The sequence below is a fragment of the Orbicella franksi genome, chromosome 1 (assembly GCF_964199315.1).
Source record: "Orbicella franksi chromosome 1, jaOrbFran1.1, whole genome shotgun sequence".
NCBI lineage: Eukaryota > Metazoa > Cnidaria > Anthozoa > Scleractinia > Merulinidae > Orbicella > Orbicella franksi.
In genome coordinates, this window is record NC_138145.1 from 10897855 (window position 1) to 10925806 (window position 27952).

Below are 27952 nucleotides of genomic sequence, written 5' to 3' on the forward strand. Positions count from 1 at the left end.
CGGTTTGTTTTGTTCCCGCGTAGATGGTCGATGAAGATTTGCTACTTTGCGAGCGCAAAATGTGGGAAATTCGAAATCCTCTTTTGCATTGCTCCCCGTTTTCAACTCTTAAGGAGCTCCTTGTTTTCATTTAGAAGTTTAAGTGATAAAATAACATGTTAGGAGGAAAAGCCATGGCTGCGAAAGGCGACGTAAAGTCATCACGTGGAGTTGATGGCAAGGAAGCTCTTCGCTTGGAGGTCACCAAAAATATTCGCGCTCTTCTCATTTCGGCACCAAATGGCCTCTCAGTGGCTGAAATGCAAAGAGATTATAACAACATGATTGGGAAACCGCTTCCTTTTCGGGAAATGGGCTACAAAACGCCAATAGACTTACTCAAGGACTTGCCAAATGTTACGCGACCAACATGGGAAAATGGCGTCTTGGTTCTTCGAGGTGAGAGTGTTTTTTACAAGTTTTGTGCTGTCGCTGTTACTTACGTTTTTAAAATGGGTGTTTACCATGCTGGAGTTACTTTAGAATACCCGGCCACTTTTGAGCGTAATTAATCTACCGCTCCCATGGTCCCGAAGCGAGGATATAAATAATGACTTAACGCACGCTCATGTAGTCTCGCATTCCCGAGGTCTAAAAATAATTAAAGCGAGACAAATAAAATGACTTCTCCTGCAATCCTGCTCTTCCGAACTTGAAGAAGAATTGAGTTTAAAAGATAGGGCATAACGTGAAGACAAGAAGATGAAACGGTTCATACCGGGTGGTTAAGATGGCTGATGACAGTTTCCAGCAATTTCCAGCAGTTATACTTTCCAGCAGTTTGACTGGTCAGTACCCTCACACCTTATCTATTGCTGTTACAATATATATTGTTATCACACAAGTGCCCAATCATTCATTCATTCAATCATTGGTGAACAAGTTGTGGCCGTCCTCATGGCATATTAGGTTACCATGGCAATAATACAACCTTTTTAAAACTCCCTTAATTCTAGCTTGAAGTACTTATAATTCAAAATGGTGTAGTGAAAACCATTTTTTTATCAATTGTGATTTTTTTTAAGTTTGAACTACCTCTGAAGCCTACCATTTCGGGCTGGTATTATTATCACAGAAATGTACTTCAACTAATGCTTTCCAATTCTCAAATATTTCCCTGAGGGAGACATTATTAGTAACTGCTTCATATCACAAAAGAAAACCAACATGTTCATTTCAATCTTTAAATGCGGTCCAAAATTTTACAAAGTAACCATACCTTAAACTTGTGACAGATAATTTTTCTTCATCTTCTTAGGCTGCATTTGTTGCTTCTCTCTTTTTGCTCTGTTTGGTTATGTGGTCAAACATAGTTGCATGCACTCCACAGTGACGGAATGTGTTGCTTTCAATTTCAGGTATTGCTGATGCTACCACAAGACATATAGCTAGTCTAGTTGCTAGACAAAAGAAAAGTTCTTCCAAGAGAAAAACACGCCTCACTTCATATCATCCTGAGCCAACGCCGATTGTCCCTCACATTATAAGAACACAGATAAGAGAACTTCTCGGCCAATATCCTTCAGGGATACTGGGCTCTATGTTTGCTGTAGCATTCAACCGAAGGTTTGGCCAGGAACTTAACTATGAAAGATTGAAATTTAAATCACTTGGTAATCTTCTTGAATCAATTCCTGACATAGTAAGGATTGAGCACATGCGAGGGGGAGGCTACAGAGTTTATGGTAAAGGAAATGCACTACATAATTCAGGTAAATAAACAATAGAGAGCTTTATAAAGCAGCTTTTTATTATGCATTATGAAGCATCCTTATGGTTTCGGTCTTGTTGATCTTGATGATGTTTTTCCTTAATGAAGAAGGCAAATTTGTCAAACAGTTATCAATCTAAAATGAATGGGTGAGAAGGGGAGGCTGGAGGACACAACTACATCTGACATTTCATATGTTTTGGTCGGGGAAATTTTATTATTTTTATCAGGAAAAAGTTAGAGAAGTTTGAAAAGTGATGTCCATGGTAGCCATGCAACCTCTGTTAAACAGTAGCAAACAAAAACCCTTTTGAACTGGGCATTGGACTTGAATCACAGCTCTTAAACAACTGATCCCTTTTGATAGCCATGATAGTATTGTACCTGTTAATAGTCTTCATCTTTCTGTAGGTAAAGCACCTGATCCAGGTGACAGTTTCTCAGTCAGGACTGAAAGTGCATCAACTGTTTTTCAATCCACTGCTGAAAAAAGAAACTACACTCAAACACCTAATAACAGTATAAATGGCAAATCAGAGGCTGTTAAACAAAAAGGGGAATCTGCGTCTTCAATTAAAGCCAAGCTTGATAACAAGAGTGGAATTGATGAAAAAATAAAACAGGAATGTAGACAGGTATTGATTAGAAATGATAAGTTTACAACATTTTTTATATTTATGTTTATTTGGTAATCTTCTTTGCATTTTGCACTTGTACATGTATGTAAATACATTCTGGTACCTAAGTGGTGGATGTTACTGCTAGTAGTATTTCATAAACAGAAAAAAAAAAACAATGATGTCTAGATCTAGAGGCTATAAGGCCTGTTGAAAGTATTATACTCAGAGATGTTCTTAATGTAAAGCAACATTGCCTATCCACATGGTCTACCATAAGGCATGATGTAACATGCTGTACTGAGGAATGATGAGCAGTATGTATTCATCTTTACGAAACAGGACAAGCCTGAAAAGTGATATAGAGAGTGTAAAACAACAAGAGTACAGTGGAACCTTGTAAATCCAGCCACCAGTGGGTCAAACATTCTGGCCATATCAACAGGGTGGCTGTAGTGAAGTCTTTCTTTAAATAAGAAATGTCTGACTGAGCTTTTGTTCGGGCCAGGCTACAGTATATTAACAGGGTTCTACTGTACATCTAGTGTGTGCTTAGTTGGTGGGGTGCTACAGACAGGTAGGGAAGCAAGATCCATGACTTTCGCTTTGAGAAGAATGTGTCTGGCAGTTTCCACAACAACTTCATCCTCACTATTAGACTGAGACCAGTATAATGGCAATGGGTGTGCCATGCTTCCTGCATGATGATCAAGAGTAATATTTAGCACTATACTAATCAATGGACAGAAATCATCTCTGGAATAAAATAGCCAGGAGAAGTTACCGGGATTTTTTAAGCCATGTCTATGTTTAAGCTTTTCCATTGTTTTATTGCTTGCTTTTTTCCCCTGTAAGGTGTTGGCTAGAAGACCCAATGGTGTCTGGGCAGCTCGATTTCCGATAGAATACAAGGTGAGAATTTGTTGCAATCTTGAAATTCTTCGGGTAGGTATAAAATTTCATAATTTTTCAATGTGTTCCAGATTTGATTGTAATTAATGTTATTAAAATACTGGATTTCAGAATCTTCATAACAAAGAACTCAACATCAAGCAGTTAGGTTTTATGAGTGTTGTGGAATTTATGTCTGCAATGCCAGATGTTGTTAGGATAGAGCGACCCACAAAACTGGACTGGCTTCTTTTCCTGGCAAGAAACGGTAAACAGAAATGAATATTAAATAAAGCAACTTATATTAATTTTAACAAATAAAACATAGCTTTTACACAGTGCTAACAGTTTGGTATAAACTGAACATTGTAGCATATTGTAGCAAAATATACATGTTACCTCACCAAAATAATCATTGCAGGGGAATATATGGCCAGTTGACTATTTTATATCAGCATGGTGCAGGCGTAGAACTCAATCTGCTTTTTGTTACTATATCCTGGATGGCCAAGGTTACATATAAGTCTTACATGATGACTCAGGGTTGTCATAAGTAGATGGCTGCTGGTGATCCACTATGATCTTGGCTGGCCACTCTGCTGGGCTATTTGTCTCATTCTTTAGTAAGAGAAAGATGGCAAAATCACCAAGTTTACCACTCTAGCAGCAGAGGGTACGTTAACTTTAAATTTGTGACAACTCTGATGACTGCATGGTCACACTGCCTATGACATTAAAATATTGCTGTTTAATTTTGCGATACGGTTTATGCCTCATCCTTTTGCAAGAAAAATCAAGAAAAGTTACATGTATCTTGGAATTATATATAAAACTAAGTATTTTTATGTACGAACAACTCTCTATGAACTAATTGGAAAATTAAATATTGTTTTTTGTTCCACCCAGAAGAAGAAAGGGACCATTCAAAGACCAATGGTGAGGTACCAGTTTGTCTTGCTCCTTTAGAAATTCACAAAGATCCTGAGCCTCCTTGTGTTCCTGGCAATCCACTTAACTTACCTGATGGTGTGGGCAGAGGAATCTACTATTCAAAAATCAAGCTACCTGAATGTGGATACCTTGAAGTGTGTGTCACTCATGTCATTCACCCTCATCAGTTTTGGGTGATGTTGATTGAAAACTGGCCAAAGCTGCAAGATTTGACAGAAGACATGAGGTACGTTTCTCTTGATGTTAACTAAATTACCCTTAGTACTTTGTTACTGTGGAGCTGTAGTGGCGTCCTGGTTAGTGTGCTCACCTCTGGATTGAGCAGTTTGGGTTTGAGCCCTGGGACCTGTTTCTCAAAAGCTCTGGAAACTCTTCATATTAAGAATATGTGAAGAAAACAGCTCTGTAATCATAAGGTTTGAGATTTTGCTATGGTTTTCTGGGTGCGAAAACATTTCAGGACCTTCGAGACACAGGCCCATTGTGTCGTGTTCTTAGGTAAGACATGTTACTCTCACAGTGTATAAATGGATACCGGCAAATTTAATGGTGGGAGTAACTCTGCAATGGACTAGCATTCAATCCAGGGGGGAGCAGACATACTTCTAGTCGCTTCACGCTACAGAAACCAGAGATGGGCACTAGCCTGTTTGGCCACTTGGCCTGTATGGAGACTTAACCTCACCTTACTTTGCTGTGTTGTCTAGTTGTGTAAACAATAACTGGCCCAAGCTTTTCAGCCTTGAGAAGAGTTTGCCCACTTGGCACTCCAGGAGTAGTATACGAGCCTTTGACACTAGCCAGATTTTTTGGTTGTTTGGTTATCTACCATAAGGTACTTGATGTTTAATTGGTTGTTGTTTTTCAAAGGTAATAATTAATCAAAAACAGCTCATGTTGGTTACCCAAAATAAGATCCCAGAAATCTTAGCAGAGAAAATGGCCTTCTTTAAAGCAATGTTGTCGAGCAGTTTGTGTTTTTCATTTACAGACAGTTCTATTCAACTCGAGAAAGTGCAAGATACAAGATGCCTGGGTGCTTTGTTTCTGTTGGCCAGGTAGGTGTAAGCGAATCACCACCTACTCTCACAAAGTGGCACATAAGGCCTCTACGTTCGCTCTCTGTCAACTTGTCTCTTGCACTGCGGCACGCACCTCACTCCAGGACTGCCACCCTGTGCTGGACCTCTCCCTTTCCACTGTGTGTCACCATGTTTTGGCCGACCTCTTTCTCTTTCCCTTGGGGGCCCATGTCAGGGTGATTGTTAGGTTGTTGTCTGAGGAAGTGTTCAAGGAATAGCCATCTTCTTCTTACATCTTCACTCAACCTCTCCACAATGACACATGTTATTTTCACATGTAAAAATAATAATAGAACATTGCATGGTCACTTGGAGATACAAGATCTTTCTTCTCATGTTGAAGTGAGTGAGCGCAGCGAGTGAGTGAAATATTTTGAACACTCGAAGAGAAATTTGTTTCTATGTGCGGTGACGTAATATCCTCTTATTATATGGTATGCAAATTTCAATAAAGATACATCATCAGTATGGAGGTATTTGTTTGGTTGGATTGCAGAAGTCTTCCATCAAGGAAAGAACTGAATGAGATGTCTCTTATTGCAGGCTACAAATACAGCAGTAGATTAGATTGAGTTGTATAATAGAGGCTAATTTTGTTGTTTATATGATTTTCAAGGCATGTTGTGCACTGTATGAGGATGGCCAATGGTACCGTGGACTGGTGGTTGGTATACAGTCTGTGGACAGCATAGAGGTGTGTACCTAAGTAGTTAGGGAGTCGCTGTGATACAATCAATTGGAGGAGCAAGGAGTTGTGTCTTGCCCAATAGCACAACAGTGGTGGCGAGAATTGAAACCCAGACCTTTCGATCTACATCTTCCACGTGATCTGTACTAAGTCTATTTTTACTTCCTGGTTACTGACATAGATTCAACCTGAACACTGGACATGAATATGAAATTATGAATGCCAGTCAGCTGTCATGATAGTTCTGATGACTTAATCACATGACGAATAGTTTACTATAACTTGAATATTTGACATTAAACAGTAAGTTAGCCCTGAGGTTGAGATCTCAATGCAGAGAATTTAAATGGATCTACGAGAGTCTCAAAATATCCTTATTCTGCACTTACTGATGCTTTCATTTACCTACCCTGCTACTTGTGCTTCTGTTGACAGGTCTTTTATGTGGATTATGGAAATACAGCTAGATTACCCTTGTCAAGCCTACGAGTTCTTCGGTGAGTGAAATTTAATCTATATATTTCAGGTTTCTACAGCTTATGAATGTTCACAGTTGAATCACTAAAGTGAGGAATCTCACTTGCCAACTTTTGCCAGCTGTGAGGATGTTGTTGCCCGCCTAGTTTGACCATTTAGAGGCAAGTTTTTTAGAAAGTACAGGTGTAGCTGAGCTGAAAAAGTTTTGCCCTCCTGCTGAAAACATTCATAAAACTCCTGCCCAAAGCTAAGTACACAAAATTACTGTTTGTGGAAAGGGCTATTGCTAACAGTGACGATAGAGTTATTTATTTGTGAGTGTCTTATCATCATTGTCTAGATCACAATTTATCAAGCTCCCAGCTCAAGCACTACCTAGCAAGTTGGCCTATGTCCAGCCTTTTGGAGGGGTATGATTACGCTAAATTTAAAGGCTTAGAGTCAATAAAGCATTTCAGTGACGTCTTGGCAAGAAAAAATGATTTTTTTTTCTCAACTTAAAATGAAGATCACTAAGTCTCTATTATTAGCCTCAGTTGGCGTGATAGGGAAAATGCCCTAAAAATAACTAGGCAATTGTTTTGTTCCTGTGAATTAAACATAATTAGTGCAAAGGTCATTTGCCAATGTGGAAATTTCACTAAAACTGTGAAGGTTGAAATAAATGTATTTTATGCATGGATTGATGATTATGGAAATTATGTTGTACCGACGCAATGGAAAATGGGGACTTTGTGAGTAAATGACCAGTTATAAGTATTTTATTTGTAAATGTTTGCTGACATTGTGTTTGTTTGATTCACTAGTGTAAAGAATGGTCGCCAGGATCTACTCACAGGTTTTATCGTTTAACAAAGAATTATAAGCAGCTAGTGGCAATTGTTTGCGGAGTTAAGGTAGGCAATGATGGTTATCCTGAGCAATATAGCAGTTCTGATGTTCACTATTTCCGTTTTGTTTTATTTAATACATATATCAATCATTACTCGCATTGTTTCATGTTAGTGTCAATTAAGAATAATTTGTTCTTCAACAGGAAGGTACATTGTCCCTTTGTTTGTGTGACACAAATGCCCAGGATGATGTTCACATCAATGATGAACTTGTAGCAGAGGATTATGCCATTTTCTGTCCTGATAATTCCCCTGCACCATTATCTCCTGCTGGACAGGTACAAGTTATTTGTTTCATGTAGCCGTGTCACTTTCCACTCCCTAAAATATGGTGCAAGAAGTTCATTTTGCTCTCTTCCCAAATTTTTTCAAGATGCTTGTTTCTTGCCCATTCTCCATTACTCAAGACATTTATATTTCCTTTGGTCACATTCTTACAGAACCATGACAGAGAAGGTGAGCGTCAGCAGCAACAGCAGCCAACAGCCTCAGGAGTCTCCTTTTTCACCCCAGAACCGCAGCTATACTTAAACCAGCAAGCTGTTTCTGTTCTGTGTGCACCATCCACCAACCATTCAATGATTCCAGGTTAGCACTGTGAATGATTTTCACTGTAATGTACTTCAATACTTAAGAACAATGTTGTATTTGAGAGCAATAAAATTATTGTCCACTTACTAGAGAATGGACAGACCACAAAATGAATATTAAGTAAGATGAGAACTTGACTTTTATAATGCACAGTGTATGTGTAGTAAGGTTCAAGGTTCATTAACAGCCGTCTCCTTTATTTTAGACTTCCCGCTATCAATTGATACGACATACCAACACAATGTTGCAAAGTAAGTTTAATATATAGGTTGTCCAAATTATAATTAAGAAGGCTTAAATGATCATGGTGGAAAATTTAGTGTATACAAGTTAAGAACAATAAATAAATTATTAATAAAATTGCCATTTCTTTTCTTTTGTGTCCTCTTCCAGCTGGTTGAGTCAGTCAGCTCAGTATGCTAGTCAACTTGTGAATTCACAACTCCATCAAAGTATGTTAGATAAACTTTGTATATATCACAATTATAGTAAATTATGGTATTAAATGCTACATGGTACTTGGATGTGTTTAATTTAAAAAGTGTATATGATTTGCTCATTGTTTGATATTATTCTGTTGAATGTTTAGCCAATACAGGATTACAGGCAGATTCATCTGTGTGTGAGGAAGATCTGGATTTCATGGAACAAATTAATCAGGAGTTGGAGTTAGATTCATCTGCTGGAAGCCAGCCTGAAGGCCTCATTAAGAGGTCAGCTAACTTATTTTGTAATGAACGTACTTATTTTACATTATGATTTGCCAGTCACTTATAATAAGTTGGCAGTCTTTGTAAAGATGTAAGACTGCTGATGTACGTGTGCCTTTTACAGCCACCACTTTTATTTAGTAGTTTTATGTTCCCACCACCCTTGTTTGACAGCTCCGAGTTGTAGTCTGGTCACTGGCACAAACACAACTTAAAAGTTCTCTTAAATGCTGTGAGATTATTGTGGATGTCCACTGAACACAGTTAGCCTGCACTACTGAGTACTGTACAATGTACACTAGAATGTTGACCTCAAAATGTACAAATGCACAGAGGTTAAATCATGGTGTTTTTGTTATTCTCTTAGGGTGCAGATAACAAGTGATTATTCCTTTCATGTCATCAATTTTGATAACAAACCCTATCTTATCAGTGCTGAAATATCAGCTCTATTCTGGGATAGTGACCTTCTGAGATCAATGGTATGTAAAACTTGCAGATGAGTATTTTCTTGTTTTAGTTTAATTTGTAATTTTAGGTTTTGGGCTTGAACTGTGTTATGTAAAACAATACATTATGAAATTTGTTTCATTTTAGCTTCGTCAGAAGAAGAAAAGTGTAGCCAAGGTGGTTGTGTCTTTTTCAGAAAATAAGGAATTGCTGGAAGTTCTTGTCAGGTAGATCTATATTAATTTTCAACAAAAGCTGTTTTGGCAGCAAATAATAAGAAGTAAAGAATTAAAGTCGAACTGCCTCTAAGCAACCACCCAAAATGTCAAGTCTAGGTGGTCACTTATGGGAGGTGGTCGTTCACGAGCGCTTAGACCATAATGGGTCAAAATATTTCCCCATTAGAATATGGTAACTGCCAGACTTAACCCATGTGCCAATGGCGATGCAGTGTTTTATTCATGTAAAAGTCAATTTCAAGAAAAAAAAATCAGGTTCTTCAACATTGAGAAATTTCCATTTCTTGTACTAGCCGGGAATACGATAATGGTACAACACCTTATCCATTTTTCGCTCCATTATCTGTCCAGTGGTTGCTTACAGGAGGTTAAAAACAAAGGAAATTTCAAACTTTTAGCTCTAAAAGTGGTCATGGTCACTTACAAGAGGTTCCAAATATAGTGATTTGACTGGGAAACTTTCGGTATTTTGGAACACTGGTCACTGAGGAGAGGTGTTTGCTTACGAGAGGTGGTTGCAACTGGAGGTTCAGCTGTAGTGATAAAATTTTGACATGCTAAATTTGAATTTTTGGTGTCTGTCATGGTGGGATTTTGTATTGCAATATCAATGTGTAATGCTGCAGACTGTGCTAACTCATACTACTGTGGAATACTTGGTATGCTTTATTTATCAGTTAAATGTTGTTTGTTTCAGATGTAAGGTACCTGGAGTTATGGATGGAGATGAACCCAGGAGTTTTGTCACACTTTATGAATTGGACGGGTCGGTATACACACACAGCTTACAGTTGCAATGCTTCCTGTCAGTAAAGGTTATCATCAACTAGTTGATGTTGTTGTTAGCTGATATATCTATTCCCCCTGGGATGGAATGCCGGTCATTGGCAGGTGATCCCTAATATATTGAGAAGTGATATCATCTGGGCAACCTAACTGGGAATTACTCCATGGTAGCAGTGTATATTTCTGGATGGAGAGAGGTGCTTGGAAGGTGCAGTGTATTCCCTATGAGCATATCATGGTTAACCTGGCCAGTGCTAGAACCTGTGTGTTTAAATCAAACTTTGTTTTCTTTCATTATACAATATGCATGCATCGCAGTTAGTAACATCATTTTCTTTTTGTTTCAGGCTTCCTGAGGTTTTGAGAATCTTTGATTGTCAGTCAGATGAGTTGATGTCTAATTTGTTAACTGAGTTAGAGCGCTTCAAGCAGGAAGGAGAAAATTACTGGCTTTCAAAGGTACGATGTTTGTTTTTTTTTTTATCAAGTCAATTTCTCATTGCAAAATCTTAACAGTGAAAAATACTTCCTTGCATTTTTATAGTATTGGATTCTTTAAAATGTGTAATTGTATCCTTAATAGACAGAGGAACAGCCTGGATCTGAAGCAGGAAGCAGTTCTGAAGATCAGTTTTCTGAAACTGAACTGGGTATTGAGGAACTTCAGCTTGCTCTACGGGCGATGCAGTTCAGAAGGTTTGTAACCATGGTGATGAACAATGTGTTGCTCAAGATTCCCTTTAAGGGATGAACCTTAGTGCCTGTTTTTCAAGGGATATTACCTGACAATGTATTTCTCTTCTACTCAGGAAGCGCATTCTTCAGGGATTGATGTGTGGTCGCCCCTCGGATTCCACTGGTGGCAGTGTCAATGAACTACAGGAGGTCGAAATAAAGATTGAAAGTCTACAGCAGGAGATAAAGCATTTAGAACTCAGGGCAGGGGTGAGTTCAAATGATCGACAAGTGGCAATACATCTTACAAAATACAAACAAAAATGATTGTACATGTGGTATCAAATGATCGATTTTGCAAAACTGTCAAATTAGAGCACTGAAATAGATAGATGCACTCAAGATTGGAATACTGAGGGCTCCAGGTAGGCAAGAGGTTGGGAGGGGTGAGTGAAGTGACAGACAATCCTTGTGACCATAACACATGCAGTCATTGTACCACAGAAATCAGAGTTAATTGTGCATTATGCTTATCCAGTCCCATCAGTTACCTTATTTACTGCAAGACAAGATTGACTGTTAAGAAAAGGGAGAAATTTTAAGTTAATGAATATTCATATATTTTTGTAGATGAGTACGCCAGCCTAGCATCTCTGTGGCAAAGGGATACATCAGTTGATGGTGCATAAGATTTTGAAGGAAAATATCACCACAGTGCTGACAGACTGATTGATGCACACTGAAAACTGAGATGTTTAAATACCCACAAATCTAAGAGTCATTTGACGGCGATGTTTACTGAACTTTACTTATCTATTTTGTCAGAACAGATCTAGTTTTGACAGAGATACCTGCTTAGTGAGTAAAGGAATGCCACATTGTAGATGATCAGCTCGCACAGTATAATTTCAATGTCTTTCTACCCAGATCTTGAATCTGACTCTTGTCCTGCGACATTTTCTAAATGTCCTTATATTTTGTAAGTTATTAAAATCTAGTTAAAGACTCTCATTCATTGGGTCTGTCTAGAACCAGCATCCATGGAATGGGCTAAGTCTTAGAAGATTTTCAACAGTTCGATGATTGTACAGTCTTTTTCTTAACAGTATTCATTTGTTCGCCTCTTAATCAACATTAAAGGTCCAATTAAATGCAGGACCTGTTTTAGAACATTATAACAAAATGTCATGATTTTGTAAAGACATATGTAATACAATACATGAAGTCAGCTGCCAATAGCTGTCTTTATTTTCAAAGTTTAAAATAAACTTGGTTTGCTGTATGTTCTCTGTGATCTAACGCTTTCTAGAACATTTTGAAAGTATGACTGACATGAATTATAAACATTATATTAAATTATTATATAATGCTAACAAAAGCATTATATAACAGAGCATGCAGGCGACATTAATAAATAGTGCTTTCATTACAAGTTGGGGACATAATCTCGTGTTTGGCTGGCAAATATAATGCCATAAGCATGTAAGTTTGATTTCCTGTTCTTAATGCCATCATTTTGACTGTAGAAGTTCTGAGAGATTTAGGTGTAGTAACTTCAAAGTTCTAGTTAACAAGTTTCAAAAGTAAGAGTTCGTAATAGAATATATTATTATTATTATTATAGCAATATATATCCCAGCTATTATTACATATTAAAATTTTCCCGTTTCACAATTTGTAAATATACAACAGTAGCTGTGTTTTGGTGGATTAAGGGAATGTTTTGATTCTTCCTGTCATTGTTTGGGAAGGCAAATTCATTGAAGTTTGAAAAGTGTATTTTTAGTACTTTTAAGAACACAGAACTTATCTTATGTAATCTGTTTTGTTGTGTTATGAATTTAAAATCATTTTGTTGGTATGGAAGACAATAAAAGAGCAAGAAAATTTCATCTTTGCACCACAAATGTAGAATCTTAGGTCAAACTGGTCTCTACAATGTTGTGACGCATAAATCATGTCTATGTGCAGCTTGAGAATTCCCCCCCCCCCCCCCCCATAACGTTTTTAATAGTCTATCTTTAAAGTAATTTTGGAAAACATTTTAAATATGCGAATTTCAGTTAACAATATTTCTGGGGGTTTTTTCACGAAAAAATGGCAGTAAATCGCACATAATCGCACTTTTCGGGGTGAATATTTCACAACCAGCTCAGTGTGTTTGTGTGAAGGGTCAGTCAATTGATAGGAGATATTGTTGCTGTTATTGCTTGTTCTTAGCGGCTTTTCTTCTTGTACAGCTTCTCTGTTCGAGTACGAGTTGCTTTTCCCAACATGCTTAGTAAGTGGAGCACATTTGAATCACTTTTCATTGAGCTTGCTCAGGGATGGCATAATAACTATTTATTTTTTATTATTTAATATATTAATTTGTTTATTGATACTGATTAATTAATAATTAATTTTTATACTTTGGCAACTAACATTTTTCACAGGCAACTGGCAACCAAAAATAAACTTTCAGTGGCCAAATGGCCACTAAGGAAAAAAGTTAACTTGGAGGGTTGACGCATATTTACCCTTAACTTACCCATTAAGCTTATGCAAACTGGTAAATTATTCAAATATTCACCAACAGTCAAGAAACAACTGCTAAGCAGGTTTTTTTTTTTGAGTAGGTAATATTTGTCTGAGTGATCATTCCATTAGCCTCTATACTGTTTGGTGAATTGCAAGTGGACATCTTGACAAATGTAAATGTCTTGTAACAAAACATTTTTAACTTCTATCAGGTGATTTTTTTTTTTTTTTTTTCTTCAACTGGTTTTTATTTTGGAAAAAATCAAAGCACTCATGTTTACTCTAGTGAAACTATAATGCTAATTAACATCTTCAAATTTTAATGATACCAGACTATGATCAACAATTTTGTCTGGAGTTGACAAATTTGTAGTGTTTATCATGGGAATACTTTCGTCCCATGCACAAATTTGAATGAATGAATGAATGATGCATGCATGCATGCATGAATGAATGAATGAATGAAAACTTTATTAATGTGTCAGTATATTTAACTATAGATTAGCTAATTGAGGACACCTAACTAAATTCAATAGCTGATGACTAATTTACAAAAATAAATAATTTAATTATTATTTATATATTGAAGTAATTTAATTTAAATATTAAAGTTGATAAATACTTATTTACAGCATAATAATTAATACTATAAAATGATACTGTTCACGATTTACATAGTTTGTAGCAACTGCTATTGTGGTAAATGAGGTCTGAAAGGTCAATTTTTCTTATTCTCGTCTGAAATGTCGTGAGCGTTGGTGACGTTCTAAATGACAGCTGACTTAAACTCTCTCAAGATCAAAAATCCACAAGTTTTGTTCCTATTCAGCTCCCGGCGATCCTTTTTCCCTGACTGTTTCAATGCCCTACCTAAGTTTCCCAATTCGCCACAATGTCGTCCTTATCTAGATGATGACACATATTTGAGATTGTACGTACGCGTTGTTCTTGGGTAGACCCCTTGGTAGACTTGGTACAGGATGACTTTGGAGATCATGTCCTCCACTGGGTTCTCCAACTTCGGCAATTTCCTCGAAAGCGTGCCGCACTTTTGGTGCACTTTCTTTCCCAGATATCTCACTTTGCCTGTTGGCATGCTGTTCACGGTATATAGCAAGGGCTGTGTCTTCATAGCGCTGTCGGATATATTCTTGAACTTCCGAAGAAGTTTTCTTTTTGCTTCTCAATTTTCTGACCATTTATCCACTATGGACAACATAGAATTATAAAATTACTTGACACGGTTGCATAGTGATGCGCGTTGAGCTTCTTGAAGGCACTGAATATCCTTTCACGTAATCACGAGAGCTCTGGTCTTTGCAAGATAGTGTAACTTCTCTTGTATTTACAGTCGCCATGACAGTTCCTTATACCGTAATCATTACCAGACTCTTCTCGCCTGATGCGTAGGTTGGACACAGGTCGTCAAAGACACAGGAAATCCACCTATCCACTAAGTTATAAAACTCCCTGAAAAGCGCAACTATTGAACGAGAGTTGATGCGGTAAGTAATATTAAATAGTTTTTTATGCCCACTTCCATGGATTATTTACCGAAGCGATTTTAGTTCCATGTAATTCGTTATTTACATTTCTGACGTCGAATTTCCTAGGTCCTAGGCCCCCAGATAATAAGGGGAGGAGAGTCTCTACAAATTAAATCGTCGACAAACATACGAGAACAGAAGCGTTCTTTACAGAAGCAAGATCAAGGAGGCAATTTACTGTCTACTAAAAGGCAAGTAAATATCCTTTTAATCCAGAGAAATCGCGCGTAACTAAATTATCACTTGATTAGAATTTGGCTTTGTCCCTTGTGAAGCGTGTGTTTGTAAACATCATGCGCTGTGCTTCTCTGTCTCACAGCTTTAACTTACATCACTTACAGTGCACTTTTCGTGTAGTATCAGGCATTAATCTCGCTTGCTATGTGTTTCCTTTCCTTTGTCTCCTTCTAGAGACAAATGGGTTTCAAAAGTTCAAACGCTTTAAAAATACTTGTAATTTTTCACTCTACGTACAGCTATGACGCACGGCTCAATGTCTCGTTAGTCACACTTCACAGTACCAAAAACTTGCAAAAAGAAAAAAAGAAAATCGGGTTTACTAAATGCTTCGGCATGGTATCTGTAAAGGTATTTCCCACCATATGTTTGAGTTCGGAGCAGATACGTATTTTCAATCAAAAAATGTACAAATGCTCAATAGTGCGTGACACTATTTGATGGCCGAAATTCACGCTCCCAGTTGATACGGTTGACATCGCTCAGTTTCGAAGCCGCCTACACAAATAGATAAAGCTTTAATCCGAGTTTAAAACCTTTTTAATTGGTCATTCTACTAAGCAGATGACAGGAAGGTCGAGCATATCATTATTCCTCATTATTTGAAGGGCACCTTTCGCTTAGTTGAGATACTTTTAAATTGTTAACTCGGGTTAACTGTGAACTGCCGCTGTATTTCACAAGCACCACACTGAGTTAATTATTGTCTCGTTTAATATGCGTTCGGGTCTTTGTCTTCCAATTCGGCAAACATATTTTACGAAACTCCTGCATCAACCCTTCATTACAAATGCGAATTTTGAAATTCTATATTGTCCTTTCAGTTTCAAACCTAAGTAAATGAACCTAAATTTGCATGTTGGAGAATATTAAAACGAATTGAAACAAATAACAATAAGTTCCAGTTGTTTGTTCTGTGTAATAGCCTTTGTGTGCTTATTATCTTTTAAACAAGAAGGCGACAAAGGAACAAAACAGTAGATTTTTATTTTCCGATATCGACTTCGGACGTTGATTAGAACTTAAGGCAGCAAAGCAATCTTCTCCTTCAGTTTATTTTATGTGTATTTTTTTTCATGTTTTGTTGAATATTTAAAAAACAAAGCATGAAATAAAGTAGATTACTAATAAAATAATAAAAAAATTAAAATTAATAAAAATGATATTATTTTAGATGTCGTATTTTCAAAAAAAATGAACAAGAATTGGGTATAAACAATTAGAGTTGGAATAATAAGTTCTTGCTAAAACATTTAACAGGAAAGATTCAATCGACGTTTCGATGATCAAGCATCATTCTCAAGACTGAGAATGATGCTTGATGCATCGAAGCGTCGATTGAAAATACTTTTAATCGTTGCTGTCAAAGATATATATTAAATTTGTTTTCGTTTTTCTCTAATTTTCACTCGTTTAGAATCATGGATGTCGCGTGATTAATGTAAAAAAAGTCGAGAGTTTTGAATTGTAGCTGAAGGCGATATTTGAGAAGTCTTTAAAAGGTCAAACCAAGATCCTCATGGTCAAACTGACTCTTTAGTGTTCCGTTCATTACGCGTTTTCTACAGTCAAACCGGAAAACTATGCCCTTAACGTTATCTCTAAAGATATCACATTGCAGGCTCTGTTTGGTTTCACTTTCTTATAATTAGGGAAACTAATATGGTGTATACAATGTTTCTGCAAATACAATACATTGCCGTAACCCCATGTGACGAGATTGAAGAAATATATCAACATGGTTGACATAATCTCAAGTTGATAAAACACCAAGTTCTCAGAACTACCATTAAAAGGAATGTATGGTAAAGGTAAAGGTAAAGGTAAACTTTATTTAGCCAGGGTGGCCCATTCAGCGACGAGGCTGTTATCCAGAGGGGCCCTGGACAAAAAATTATAATAATTAAAATACAAAACATCGTGATAATTTAAAAATACAAGATAAAATTTAAAAAAAACAAGATATAAATTTAAAAATACAAATAATAGTCATTAAAAGTATAGAGTATAAACAAGCATGCAATAACTTATAAAAATCTAGTTACTATATAATTTAAAAACCGTAGTCGTCAACTAAAACTTTGAAAGAAGAAAGTGACTCGGCGTTTTGAATGCTACGGGGTAAGAGGTTAAAAAACGCTGGGCCCGAATATCTAAAGGTTCGTTTTCCAGGGGTAAGTTTGGGTTTAGGCAGGTGCAAATCTGTTCTTCTGCGAGTATTGTATTTATGCACGTTATAATTTCTTGTGAAATAGTCACTCAAATATTTGGGCACCAGTATGGGCACTAGTATGGCACCTTTCAGGAAAATTAATGTTTCGAATTTGAGGCAACACAACAACCGTGGACTTGGCGTCCTCGACGAGAGAGACTGAAATCGCCTGCTACGCACCTGCCACGCAGGCTAAAAAGAAAGCGGATGCTACATGATTACATTTTGAAATCTCCGCAAGTGAAACTATTAACGACCACATATTACCGTTCAGTTGTTCAATGATAGCTTTGTTTTTTGCTGCTGTTGTTTTGAAAAAATAGATTGCGAGAGCGCTTCAATTCATTGAGTTTAGTTCACTGGTTTCATGCATTATGTTAATTACTAAATTGGGCATTACGCGATTGCTTGCGACTTTATTGTAATTTATTAGCCGTTATCGTGAAAATCGATCTGATAAAATAAATATTAGGAGAGCCGTTTTGTAGTGCAAAAATTTACTTCACGGCAGAAGTCATTTAGACTTCTTTGCGGAGTTAAAAAGAGCTCTTAAAAGCCAAAGTAAGCGATTACAAATAGAAAAAAAAAACTATTGTTTTGATGTGTTATTCCAACAAGCCGATTGATCAGCCTAACATCAGTCTTTCTTTGCCTTAAAAGGGTGTCGATTAATTTGGTTTGGTTTTGTTTCAAACTAAACATGGCACAAAAGCCATTTATTCCTTGCCAATGATTGGTTCAAAATGTAATTAAACACTCTTGTTTTAAAACTCCAGAAGCCGGGGGAATGATTGAATGAAGTGGCGCGGATTGAAGTATAGTTTGTCTTTAAATGACAGCAAACCGCACGACAAACACTCTAGCTAGACTGTGCAGATTGCTGGGTCGCTTAGGAAGAGTTACCCCGCATAAGTTCTATCGTAAAGCTACCGCACAAATCTACCTTGGAATTGAATTAGAGAGCTGATCGTTGTTATTAAAACAGACTCAACAGAGGTGGTGGTTTTGCATTTGAGGCGCAAAAAGTGAGTTCTATTATCATTAGCAGCAAAGTTCCTAGAAGTAGTGAGGAATGTTGGCGAAACGTTCGTAAGTTTGAGGTTATGTTTTTTCGTTTTTCAGATTCTTCTAAATTTGTTGTACACTGACAGCATTCATCAGATATGGCGGACATCAACATTGTTGGTGTGGTGGCGATCATTGTGTTTTATTTGTTAATCCTCGTTGTTGGCCTGTGGGCCGCAAGGCGAAGAAAGGAAGGCGAAGAAGAAGCAATGTTAGCGGGCAGAAGTATTGGAATATTTGTTGGCACTTTCACAATGACAGGTAATAAAGGCTTTTTAACAAAGCCGGATTGTCGGAATTTTCTTGCGTTCTTTTGTGTACAAAAGTGCGGTGAAGTTGTTGACTTTGCGAATGTTCAGTTTTAAGAATATATTATGAGGCGTTCGGACATAATTCGATGTTGTTGTGTTCGTTCTCTTTCCAACAATCTTTTTTCATACAATTTTATCGTTTTTGTTACCGTTTGTTTATCGGGCTTCATTTCTAGTCTAATTTCTTTGTCGGTTTTTTTTTCTCGCTCTTATTTCCATTTTTTCTTCTTGTCAAAGGCGTTTTCAGTTGACGAGTGTGATTTTTCAACGGGTTCAAAATCACATTTTTCTGCCCTAGAAGTTACGTTTCACAACAAAATGCTTGAGGTTTATGTTAGTACTGATTATTAAGTCAGTTGTTTCAAATACAGAGTCTAGCGTTACTTGAACCTTGTTGATCCCGAATCGCGCCCTTTTTTCTCTATTTTCCCGCTTCACGCGTTACGCAACAGTGACATTGCGTGACATCCCACAATAACAACCGTGAAGACTTTTGATGGGTGTTCCGTATGGCAGACTATCGTTAAATCGAATACTTTCGTAATCTCCTGGTATAATAAACCTGTCTGTTCCTATAGCAACCTGGGTTGGAGGAGGATACATCAATGGTACAGCAGAAGTGGTGTATGACTCGGGTCAAGGTCTCGTCTGGGCCCAGGCACCTTGGGGATATGCGCTCAGCCTGGTTATAGGTGAGTGTTCTAGAAAATTGATGCATTTTAGGGACCGTTCATTTTTTATAAGGTAGGGGGGGCTGGTGGGATTTGGGGGGGGGGCCATGCGAAAAAAAATGGCTTTCGAGGGGGGGCCATCCCAAAAAAATAAGGGAAAAAGGGGGGGTCACGTGAAATATTTTAGTAAAACTTTAAAATGGCATAATGTTTGAATATCAAAAAAATTGCTATAGAATAAACATAGAGGGCAGGATACAAATTTATTACAAACTTTCCTTCTGCTTTAAAAAAACGTTTGGCGACAAAAAGCATTTGTAGCTACTGAAAAGAAGTATTTAACACTGTTATTTTCGAATGCAACTTTCACTGGCACTCATCTTCATCTTCGCTGTCATCGAGTTCTTCGTCACCGCTTGTGCTGCTATGGAAGTCTGTTTCACCAATGCTGCAAGAAGCAGCAATGCTTTCCGTCAGAGTGTACTCTTCAGGGTACATGAAGGTGTAAACATAATCTCTGACTTCCTGCTCAAGGTTTGTGGTGAAATAATTCCCTTCCAAGAGCTGTGCAATGTATGGCCCATCTCTTCTAAATAACGACGTGGCAACATCCTCAACTTTAATACACTCTTCCGGGACGGCCGTTCTAGGAGGGTACACAAGGCATTGTGGAAGATCATTTCCTAGCGGGTTTCCAACACAGATTCCATAAACTCGTTGGACGTTGTTTTCAGTCCGCTTCCTCTTTCTTTCATTTGACTTTCTGCGGTTTTCTTTTTTCCTTCTCCTTTTGTTGATGTGCTGTTTGAGTGTGCCCTTGAATATGCTGTTATAATTGCTCTTCTTATTTTCTAGTGGTTCCATGTCCTGCGTGACCTTCGTCAACTTAGCTTTCATACATTTGATCTGTTTTACATTAAAACTGTGGGCAAATTCTTCGCCCTGCTTTAAAGCAAGCCCATTGGACTGAAAGAGTGTGGAATCGTGTTCCTTTACATCTTTCAATATGACATTCAACTTTTCCACAATTGCTCTGAGCTCTTTGATGGAAAAGTTCAGTTTTCTTCCATCACTGGGCTTCAACTGGTACCCTGGCACGGAAAACTCACCCGCCCTTTCTGAACAGCCATCCGCACTTAGAAAGATTGCTTCTTTTGCTTGTAAGATGTCAAACTGCCTGGATCGTTCAGCTGTATACCTTTTCTTAAACGACTCGTCGCTTTCGCCATTATTGCGCATTTTGGAATTTTGCGCATTTAAAAAGCAGCAAGAGTGAGAAAGTAAAGGCAATTGTAAGACATTCATGCTTGCAGCAGAAGAGGCCTCTCAGAGCTGGCCAGCCAATACTGAGAAATGCCAGGACATTGACACAAAATGACAACAGGGCAAGTGCTGACAGCAGTGAAACGGATGAAAGTGACAATGATGAGTATGACAGTGATGCCATTGACTCTGGGGGAGAAGATGACTCAAATGACGTCATTCTTGCATTCATCAATTCAGATGAGGAAGATGCCAATGAGAGGCCAAATGCCACACGCTCAGGGCGAGCCATAACTAGGAGATCCGAAATTGACTTCTCTTTCTTTTGATTTGTTTTTTAACAACAGCTCTCTGTCGTATAGGGATTGTAAATATTGTCTTCATAGTGAGCACAATAGCGTGAAGTAGGGGGATAATAGAGAAATATTAAAAAAGTTGAAATCTAAATATTGTTTGTTCAATTTTTTTTTTTTGGGGGGGGGGGTCATCCCAAAAAATGAAAGCTATAAAGGGGGGGCCATGTGAAAAAATTGGTAAGCTGAGGGGGGGTCGTGCGATTTTTAAATGGTGCTTCCCAAATCCCACCAGCCCCCCCTCCCTCATAAAAAATGAACGGTCCCTTATGTGCGAAAATCACAAAAAGAAAACGAAAGGGCGGAATTTAATTGAATGCCTTAAAACCAAAACCAAAGTAGTTGAATTACTCTAGCTAATCTCAATTTAGTGAACCAATCAAAAATCAAAGCAAATACATGTAGCCGGTGTAAGGCGCGGGAAAACGAAGGAGAGCGAGTTACGATTGTTTTGCTCAACTTCTGATTAGTTAAGAAAGGGGCGCGAGTTTTTCTAAACCAATCACTAACCTTAAAACTGAAAACCAAATCAAATGCGAATTTCTTTCGACAATCAAGTGAAAACCATTCTATACACAACAACATCCATTTATATCAATCCAATACCGACCTTGGAATTAAAAAGTGAAACGCCTTTCCTGTGTTTCTCATCATTTGATTCTCAGGCGGGTTGGTTTTTGCCAAGATTATGCGTAAAAAAGAGTACTTCACGATGCTGGACCCTTTTCAAGAGAAGTACGGTCTGCGCATGGGTGGACTGCTATACATTCCGGCCTTACTGGGAGAGATATTTTGGTCGGCAGCCATCTTAGCTGCCCTCGGAGCCACAGTCAGCGTCGTCATCAACTTGGATCGCTTTGCCTCCATCATTGTTTCGGCGTGTATCGCTGTTTTTTACACGCTGATTGGAGGGCTCTACTCTGTGGCTTATACCGATGTTATCCAGCTCACATGCATCTTCGTTGGATTGGTGAGTATGGCCAGCGGTGCAATCTACGTCGGTGATTGTTTACCCGAGAGGGGAAGGGGAGGGGGGGCGGCCTTCTATTCGAAAAAGTCGGGGTTATTCGTCGGAACATTTGAATTACATCCGCTAAAGGAGACCAATCTGGTGTGGCTCAAGCTTTATTTGATCCATAAAGGATACCACTCAAAACCGGAGTAGACTCAATTACCAGCCGCTGTTCAGAAAAGGAGCCCGTGCTAGTGGACCAGACTCGAGAGACCGGCGGAAATCTCGAGAAATCGAGCCACAAAAAAAGAAAAGAAAAGAAATAAGAGCGGATTTTAATCGTTATTTCTTCAAGTGCACCCTAAAAGATACTTTAAAAGCTAAGAATAGTGGTGTTTCGTCATGAGAACCCTAAGTGAGAACAGATTTCTTGATTTATACCCCTAAACATATGAAAACGACGAGCATCTCTGACATTTTCATATGGGAGTTCTTCCCTCTTCCGGGCTGTTTCCCGGATAGCGGTGGATAGTTTTATAGTTTGTGCGTTGACTAGGTTTTAAATTTATATTGTGATGCCTTAAAGGGGCTAGGTCACGCAATTTTAGGCAATTTCAGCACTGATCAAACGGTCATAGAATTAACTGAAATATCACAAAAACGGCTCAAAACTATAGCAGATCTCAAACAAAACACAGGAAAGCCAAGAAGGGACATGAATGGACAAAACTGGAGAGGATTAGAATGGATTGCATTTGGGTAAAGTTGAAAAACGTAGGCCCACCTTTTTTCAAATTTATATTAGTTTATCTAAAAATGTCATTTACACAGCTGGAAAATCATTCTCAGTTGCTATGTGGCCGTGATTTTGCAAATGAAAGACTTTTGCCCTACCAATTTGACGTTTAGAGCTCATAATTAACAAAATTAAACAAAATTACCTGAAATAGTGTGACCTAGCCCCTTTAAGTGTTGTTTGGGTGAAGAACCGAAAGACATTATTTAGGCTTTGGTTGTATTAGCACTCGGGTTTTGGGCATCGTTGGCATTTTTCTCGTTACAAGGCGACTTTTGCAGCTGGACTTGTGGGCAAGTTAGTCTTATTTCACCATTTCTTCCTTGTCCAGGTAGTAAGCGATCAATTTTTGTCGCATCCTGCATTGTGTGGACGAGTTCTATTGTTCTTCTTTACTCACTAACTCTCCTTTCTCTGCCTCTGTTAGTGGCTCAGTATTCCATTCGCCATGACGAATTCAGCGGTCAGCAGCATCTCGACCCAGTCCACACAGTGGGTGGGCGAGTGGTCTTCTACGTACACTGGAGTGTGGATCGACTATGGTCTGCTGTTGGTAAAATGTCTTTCTTTGTACTCTAAAACAGTTTTCTAATGATTTCGAAAGCCGCAGCTTGTTTTTTTTTTACTTTTGCAAAGTGCTTTGTTAACCCATCAGGGCAAAGAAGGTGCAGTTGTTTTGACCTTCCCGCGCTTGGTACCGGGTACATGTTTTCGATCCCGCGCTTACCACCAGTGATATGTTTTCCCGCGTTTGTCGCGATTTCATGTTTTTCTTGCGTTTTCATTCAAATTAATCAATTTTGTTTAGCTTTTTTTCGAATCTCTTACAGTTCCCAGGCTTTGCGGAGAAACTGTGCTATCAATCGCCAGCCCTAGAGTTTTTGATTGATAACATGTGTGTTTTTTGTTACCTGTGCAGATATTTGGTGGTATTCCATGGCAAGTTTACTTTCAGCGTGTGTTATCATGTAAAACGGCAGCTAAAGCGAAGGGCCTTTCTTTAGCAGCCTCGCTTGGGTGTGTGGTGATGGCTATCCCAGCCGTCCTCATTGGGGCCATTGGTGCCTCCGCAGGTAAATATGAACAACCACCACCCTTCACCATCCACCACCTCTCGACCACGAAAAACTAATTGAAGCCTTATTGTAAGTAATTTAAGCTTATGACAATTAAACAAAACAGTAGCCTAATCCTCAAGATAAGTAAAAGAGGTTGAGAAAGGACATAAATAAAAAAAGAAATAATTAAATGCATTTGTCCAATATTTCGGTTTGCAAAACAAACTCTCTAAAAAAGAGGGCTGAAAAAGGGGATACAAACACAAAATGACCGTTACATGTAAGTGTTTTCAAATGTAACATGACAGAACAGAATAGCCTACAAAAGACCCGGCACTCTGTATTGTTTTCTCACGGTAATTTTGCCTTTATCGGAGTAATTTATGAGCATGAAGCTTTTGTTGCTTCACTCTAGATTGGACCAAGACTGATTTCTTTAAGCCAACCGGTAACGCCACTAACCAGACTGCGGAGTTTGACAAGTCGCTGGTGCTTCCCATGGTGCTTCAGTACCTCACACCAACCGCGGTGTCGTTTGTGGGACTGGGCGCGGTGTCTGCCGCTGTCATGTCTTCTGCGGACTCAAGCATCCTCTCCGCTAGCTCCATGTTCTCTCGAAACATTTACAAACTTATCTTTCGACAAGGGGTATGTAATACATAAAGACTCGTCGCTAGATTTATTCTAATGTGTTTCTTTTACGTCTCAAATATTGCTTTGTCTCAAGCTCAGTTTTAACAACTTCAAGCGGGGAAAACGGTGGAAGGTTTCCGATGCGACAAATTTTTCCCCATACTCCTTTTTCTGATCTATCATCGTCGAGAAAGTACCGGTCGAACCGCGCGCGAAAGATGACAACGCTGCCATATTTGTCTCGCTCGACTATCCCTCGCACAGGGGAGGGTCAGCTTGTAGCTGTTGTCGTTGTGAGCTTAAAATTTCTTTCGAGCAGTGATTGCTTTCCTTCTTGTTTTCCTTGTGCTAGGGTTTAGGCTCATGGGGTATTTTTAGTTGTAAAGGTGGGGTTCTGTGCATGTATTTTTTAGTGCACATTTAGTTCATGAATGGTAGTAAATGTAAGGGTTTCAGAGTTTCCTTTACGTAACTGCGGTAAAAGATCACCAAAATGACCAAATAAGAAGTACATTTATCAAAGAATCTAAGATGCCATAAAGAAAAAACGTCGCCTCTCAGTTTCAGTGTAATATTCTCGAGAGACTTGTCATTCAAATGTTGAACTCACGAAGCGTAACTTTATTTCCAGGCCTCGGAGAAGGAAGTCGTCTGGGTGATGCGTATAGCCATATTTGGAGTTGGCGCGGCAGCTACAGCTATGGCTCTGGCCGTGGACTCTATCTACAGCTTGTGGGCGTTATGCAGTGACCTGGTGTACGTCATACTGTTCCCACAGCTGTGTTGTGTCATCTATCTTAACGGCACCAACACTTACGGATCTTTCATGGGCTACGTCCTAGGGCTTGTGCTGCGCGTATTGGGAGGAGAGGATAAAATCGGTATTCCACCGGTCATCAAATACCCGTATTACGATGACGAGAATGGTCAGCTGTTTCCTTTTCGTACCCTGTCTATGATAGTTTCCTTTGTCACTATCATTGTGGTATCGTACTCACTGAAGTTTTTGTTTGAGAGGGAAATTCTACCATTATCGCTAGATTTCTTGCACTGCTTTAGAAAGTACGATTTGGAGAAAACAGGTGCTGGGGCATATGAGAAATATCCCATGGAAGAACGAGACGGAAGCTCGGCGCTTTGAACTTAGATTGTAACTCAAGTTTTGGATCATACGTTAGTATGTTGTATACATTTTATTCCCTTGACATGTAAACACACACAAGGAAATAATGATGGCATCCCAACATAAAACTAAATTGAAAAAATGTCGCTACTCCACAGTAGCACTGGAATTGTATTATGATTAACAACTTTTAACGATAATCACTGCATGCATAGTAAAGGTGGCTTGCATGTCCTTCGTCTTTGACATCGAAATGCTAATATACATTTTTTTTTTTTGTATTTACTGGTTGTGTGCTTTTATCCCTGACTGATTATATGCAATTCGAAGAGAGCTGGCATTTTATGGGGAAAAAAGCACGTTATTTTTAGATTTTTTAATTTGAGCTTGCTTATGTGCGCATTCGTTACTCGGTATATACAGTGTCATCTGATGTTATTTCATCGACTTCATCTCCTCTTTGCAGATAATTCTCTTTGTTTGTGGGTCAAAAAACAGGGTTAAATCCGTCTGCGTTTACGAGCCAGCACCACGCTTTTGTAGAAGGCTTTTCATCATAAACAGAAACCGATATTCCGCGGGCAAAGACCATCTTTTAAAAAACAACCAACCTGATACAAAGACGAATAGCGCAAAAAAAAAATTCATTCCCAACTGCCGTTGTAAAGAAAGTCACTTGTTAAAATGTGTTTGGTCACATTACTTTGTGATTGAAGTAAATCTCAAAGTACTGGTCTATTTTCGTTGAGTAATAATGAAAAGAAAAGTAGAAATGAAGGTTGAAAAGTTCTTGGGAATATGTACACAGTACTTTTCTACTCCCTTGGAGTATAACTAGATACCAGCGAATTATCACAACAATCTGAGAGTGATTGAAGTGGATTTGATAAAGTGAAATCAAAGACTTGCGCTGGTCTAAAATAAGATACAGATTTCACATGGGTCACCTCTGAAAAAGCAAAATACCGGGGGAAGCCTAAAATGGATTAGTATCCATCCAGAGGGGCTCTGGGTAATACTCCTAGCCACTTCAGGAGGCGGAGGTGAGGGTTTTTTTTTTCTCTGTGCAGACCTGGCCTTCCTACGGTGGGTAAAAAGTATAAATTGTGTTACCTTATTGCCGAAAAGGAAAGCTCTTGCTGGAAATCGTCCAAACCCTTTCGGTGGTAACACGCTTACACAGGGCACAGCGGCGTACTCCCCGGGAGAAATGAGCTGTCCTTATTTGTTTATATACTGCGATTCCAATCAACCCAGTGCGTAATCACAACATGACCATATACGAAATGTAAACGTTATCCGCTAAGACTTTGTGACAGGTGAGTCACAATCCAGAGATTTCCTTTGGCTCACAAGTAGGTTCCCTTTGCGCTCTGTTCAATTTATCCAGTCCTGGTCCGGAATCATTAAAATCTAAATAAGTTTGATTTACGTGAAGATGGACCAGTGAGTTGACCTCGCATCATACGAAAGGTTTTCTACTTGGTCTCGTTTTGAAACCGAGCCAAAAGCACCTTAGAAATAGCCTATTGTTTCATGGCCCGGGGGAGTTCCTAGAAATATTTAGTGGGGAGTGTGCTATACCCGATCGGCCGTGAAGGAAACCATACTCCTAACGTCCTATTATAGATTCTCTGCGAGTTATCCTCAAAATGCAAACCTTATATCGGACTAAAACGAGGCAATGAGATTCATTTTGCCATTTGGACGACGTGCCCTTGCGTTGCATTCTCAAAGGGATTTTTCTTCCGAGGGGGGAGAGGGTGCACTGGCATCAGGCATCTCCAATAACCCCTTGCGCAAAATGTCGTTATGTAAGAGGTTACCCAAGCAAAACGTACTTTGTTCCTGATTGACCACGCATTTACTTGTACACGTGAACTCTAAGTGCCGCAGTTAAAGTAACATAACGACGCCCCCAGACAACAACTGCCTGCTAGAGAAAGGTAAGTTTTTATACCGTTTTAAGGTGCTTTACTTAAGATAAATGTGACAACATCATCTCGACAATCTATTTTCCCGGAGTAGCTCATAGTAAGTACAGTCTTAAGTGTATGAAGTCCTGTTTCTAGGGTAACCCAGACTTCGAGCGTTGTGGAGATGAACTGAGCCCAGTCAAACAGGATCTAATAACCTTTTAGGCCTGTTAGGGTGATTTTATCAGTATGATAGCTTCACTTCTCAACTCAGGAGAAAGAAATTTGAGGTTCTCTAGATGGTCTCTCCAAAATCGTGATTCATACCGGCGAAGGGCTGGCACATCTATTGTGGCTATTCGTAAATGTGACATGGACTAGAAGGTGACCTGATGGGGTCATGATTTAACATTTCTTTTGTTTTTGGTGTATCGGTTTATACGATGTTCTATTTAAAAAAAAATAGAAAAAGAAAACGTAAAGTGGTTAATGTTG

At 38.6% G+C, this 27952-nt stretch overlaps 2 protein-coding genes across 5 annotated transcripts; both read left to right on the forward strand.

Moving 5' to 3' along the window:
• On the forward strand, positions 1-12692 carry LOC145489659 (tudor domain-containing protein 5-like). 2 transcript variants are annotated; one of them, XM_081468693.1, is made up of 23 exons: positions 1-438; positions 1398-1751; positions 2162-2385; positions 3223-3279; positions 3391-3526; positions 4165-4435; positions 5201-5267; positions 5908-5985; positions 6415-6476; positions 6797-6866; positions 7263-7352; positions 7493-7627; positions 7790-7937; positions 8146-8191; positions 8334-8392; positions 8530-8653; positions 9018-9132; positions 9248-9327; positions 10037-10105; positions 10473-10584; positions 10709-10821; positions 10935-11070; positions 11431-12692. In XM_081468693.1, the coding sequence occupies exons 1-23, from the start codon at positions 156-158 to the stop codon at positions 11446-11448; spliced, it is 2847 nt and encodes a 948-aa protein (XP_081324819.1). In that variant the 5' UTR covers positions 1-155; the 3' UTR covers positions 11449-12692. The 2 variants fall into 2 exon arrangements, with proteins under 2 accessions (XP_081324819.1, XP_081324827.1); XM_081468701.1 differs by having other exon boundaries at positions 4168-4435.
• Positions 12693-12790: 98 nt separating this feature from the next.
• On the forward strand, positions 12791-27828 carry LOC145489675 (high-affinity choline transporter 1-like). 3 transcript variants are annotated; one of them, XM_081468715.1, is made up of 9 exons: positions 12791-14825; positions 14934-15058; positions 18439-18642; positions 19271-19384; positions 21645-21949; positions 23155-23280; positions 23647-23800; positions 24201-24433; positions 25050-27828. In XM_081468715.1, the coding sequence occupies exons 3-9, from the start codon at positions 18480-18482 to the stop codon at positions 25557-25559; spliced, it is 1605 nt and encodes a 534-aa protein (XP_081324841.1). In that variant the 5' UTR covers positions 12791-14825; positions 14934-15058; positions 18439-18479; the 3' UTR covers positions 25560-27828. The 3 variants fall into 3 exon arrangements, with proteins under 3 accessions (XP_081324841.1, XP_081324835.1, XP_081324849.1); XM_081468709.1 differs by having other exon boundaries at positions 12791-15058; XM_081468723.1 differs by lacking the exons at positions 12791-14825; positions 14934-15058 and adding an exon at positions 17783-18341.
• Positions 27829-27952: the final 124 nt, after the last annotated feature.

Bases quoted from the DNA above. Each gene is read 5' to 3' on its own strand.
- LOC145489659 (XM_081468693.1), top strand. From the start codon at position 156: ATGTTAGGAGGAAAAGCCATGGCTGCGAAAGGCGACGTAAAGTCATCA. The intron at 8,393-8,529 runs GTATGTTAGATA...TTGAATGTTTAG, and splicing joins GAATTCACAACTCCATCAAA to CCAATACAGGATTACAGGCA. The intron at 9,133-9,247 runs GTATGTAAAACT...GTTTCATTTTAG, and splicing joins GTGACCTTCTGAGATCAATG to CTTCGTCAGAAGAAGAAAAG.
- LOC145489675 (XM_081468709.1), top strand. From the start codon at position 18,480: ATGGCGGACATCAACATTGTTGGTGTGGTGGCGATCATTGTGTTTTAT. The intron at 18,643-19,270 runs GTAATAAAGGCT...CTGTTCCTATAG, and splicing joins TGGCACTTTCACAATGACAG to CAACCTGGGTTGGAGGAGGA. The intron at 21,950-23,154 runs GTGAGTATGGCC...TGCCTCTGTTAG, and splicing joins CATGCATCTTCGTTGGATTG to TGGCTCAGTATTCCATTCGC.